We start from the raw sequence: 2289 nt of genomic DNA on the forward strand, positions 1-2289 counted from the left end.
CCAAACAGTAAATAACTTTTTAATAATAGAACTTATTACTTAAGTTATAAGTCTTAAAGTTATAAGTTATATTTCTCCCTGCAATTCCAAACATGCACTAAGATGTGTGTGTGGGACAAAAAATTTAAATAAAACTCTTACAATAAATTGATCTATCCTCGTGTCAAATGGAATCGGTCATGCATATCACCCACTATATATATAACCCTTTTCGGATCTCAATTCGATGCACGGTACGCATGCATAACATGATTAATTAGCAGCACATAAAATTACCAATTAATATATAAGAAAACTCAGAATTTAGAGACATGATAAGAGGAACGACAAACTTGAAGAAAAATGTTGTATTTGTAGCCTTCTATATCTTACTAATACATATGTAGGCTAGCTGTAGCACATATATATCTTGGGACAATATGGACCGCATTTTATCCTCTGTACAGTTGGATATCAACTAGTAGTACTGTATTTTGTTTCTGATCTCTTCTTCTTTTTTTCCTTTTTTCCAAGCTTTCCCGTATGCAAGTATTGGTTCTCAAGAGCTGACAATGGACTAGACTCTTAAAGGCTTAAACCAGCACTGAGTGAGGAAACAAGAATTATGGAATCTGACAAATATATATTGTGTCCTGTCAGAACTCATGCCAAAAGATTCCATGTCTAAAGTCGCCTTAACGTGTTTTCTGGTAGTTGTCTCTCGTGGGTTTTCATAGACAACCCAAGCCTCTAGCTTCTGATCCTTTCATGATTCTCAGCCTCTTACAGGAGAAAATGAACATACTGCAGTAAGAAGAAACAACTTTGTCAGCTTGGATAAGGATATAGAGATCACGCTTGTCATTAATAGAGAGACTTGTAGAGAAAGCCGGCCTTCAAGTGAAATAGGGAGGAGTTTTTAGCATAAAGCAAGAAGCATTTTGGTCATTTAAAAGGAGAAAGAGATCATCAGGGAGATCATGAAGAGAAGAACTTACTCCCATGGAACATCTCCAACCAACATCCAGTCACCATCTTTGTCTTCATAAGTGGGAGCATATTCAGATCCATTGTAGCCTTCCCTTTCTGAATACTCACCTGATAATTAATTGCAGCATACATAGTTAGAAAATTAATACACAATGTTTAATCACTCTCATCATCGTAATCATGATCATTGTAGTAGTAGCAGAGGAATGAAATCTTACCTATGGTGAACTTGAACATATTTTCCAAGGCCGTGAGGAGTTCTGGGTAGCTCTTGTACACCTTGAGATCAACCTTCCTCAGATAAGGAGCTCCATCCATGCTTACTTTCACGTACATCCCTGCACCATCTCCCTGATCAGTTTTCTTTTGTTGGAAGCTGTTTCTTCTGAAAGACCGAATCGGTGGCCACCCCACTACTTGTGCCCTGCCATCATGCATCAACCAACACACACACATATATAAAGTCAGTAGCTATACATTATTTGTATATATAACCAATCTAACTTTTTTGCCAAACAGCTTACTCACTTGGCTAGAGGCTGATGATGACTATCTGGGCCAACATTTCTAGCATCAGAAACGCTGGAATTGCTCTTGGTACTAGACTCCTGGGTCATGATTCCCTCTGGTGAAGCTCTCTTATTATTTCTCACCACTACTACAGTACTAGCAGATGATGATTGTTTCTCATACCCAATATCACTGCTACTACTAATCCCGGGCAACCCTAATCTCAACTCAGTCGCCTCAAGATTTAGATCATCATGGTCCCCATAATTCACCGACTTTTCCATTTTTGCTACACAATTATTCAAAACCCCAAGTACTACGACTTGAACACCTTGACAAAGAGATCACTTTGCATGCGCTCAAAGAGATCGGATTGTTGTTGGTGAACTCGATCTGATATTGCCCAGTTGATGAGAGAAGCATGAAGCTTGTGTTGGTGAGAAAGATGTGAAAGAAAGCACTGAGAATTTTATAGGGTCAATAGTGAGGGACAATATCCAAGTGACTTTATTCTGTTGAGAGGCACCGTGGACTATGGTGCTCAATGGGAGGGGGACAAGGGAGGGACAAGCTCGGCCGACGCTATTAAAGGCAGTGGACCAGGAATTGACGGGTGAGATGAGGGGTTCTAGGATGAGCTGTTTGAGGAGCAGCGTTGGATCACGGGGATGGAGAGAAACAAACCCATGTGATAGTAAGGGGTCCCACGTGGATGTCTTTGATTGCAAGGCATTGCCATGAGGTATGTAGGGGGTGCATGACATATTGCGGGATTCATTCATGCATGTGGCATAGTCAGATGATCATCAT

The 2289-nt window shown here is 40.1% G+C and overlaps 1 protein-coding gene across 1 annotated transcript; it reads right to left on the minus strand.

The window, feature by feature from the left end:
* Positions 1–321: 321 nt before the first annotated feature.
* Positions 322–1962, minus strand: LOC122305271 (auxin-induced protein 22D-like). The gene is made up of 4 exons (XM_043117667.1): positions 1498–1962; positions 1188–1393; positions 978–1077; positions 322–783 (listed from the first exon to the last, which is right to left on the minus strand). The coding sequence occupies exons 1-4, from the start codon at positions 1761–1763 to the stop codon at positions 711–713; spliced, it is 645 nt and encodes a 214-aa protein (XP_042973601.1). The 5' UTR covers positions 1764–1962; the 3' UTR covers positions 322–710.
* Between the last annotated feature and the right edge of the window lie 327 nt (positions 1963–2289).

This window comes from Carya illinoinensis, chromosome 3 (assembly GCF_018687715.1).
Source record: "Carya illinoinensis cultivar Pawnee chromosome 3, C.illinoinensisPawnee_v1, whole genome shotgun sequence".
Lineage (NCBI taxonomy): Eukaryota > Viridiplantae > Streptophyta > Magnoliopsida > Fagales > Juglandaceae > Carya > Carya illinoinensis.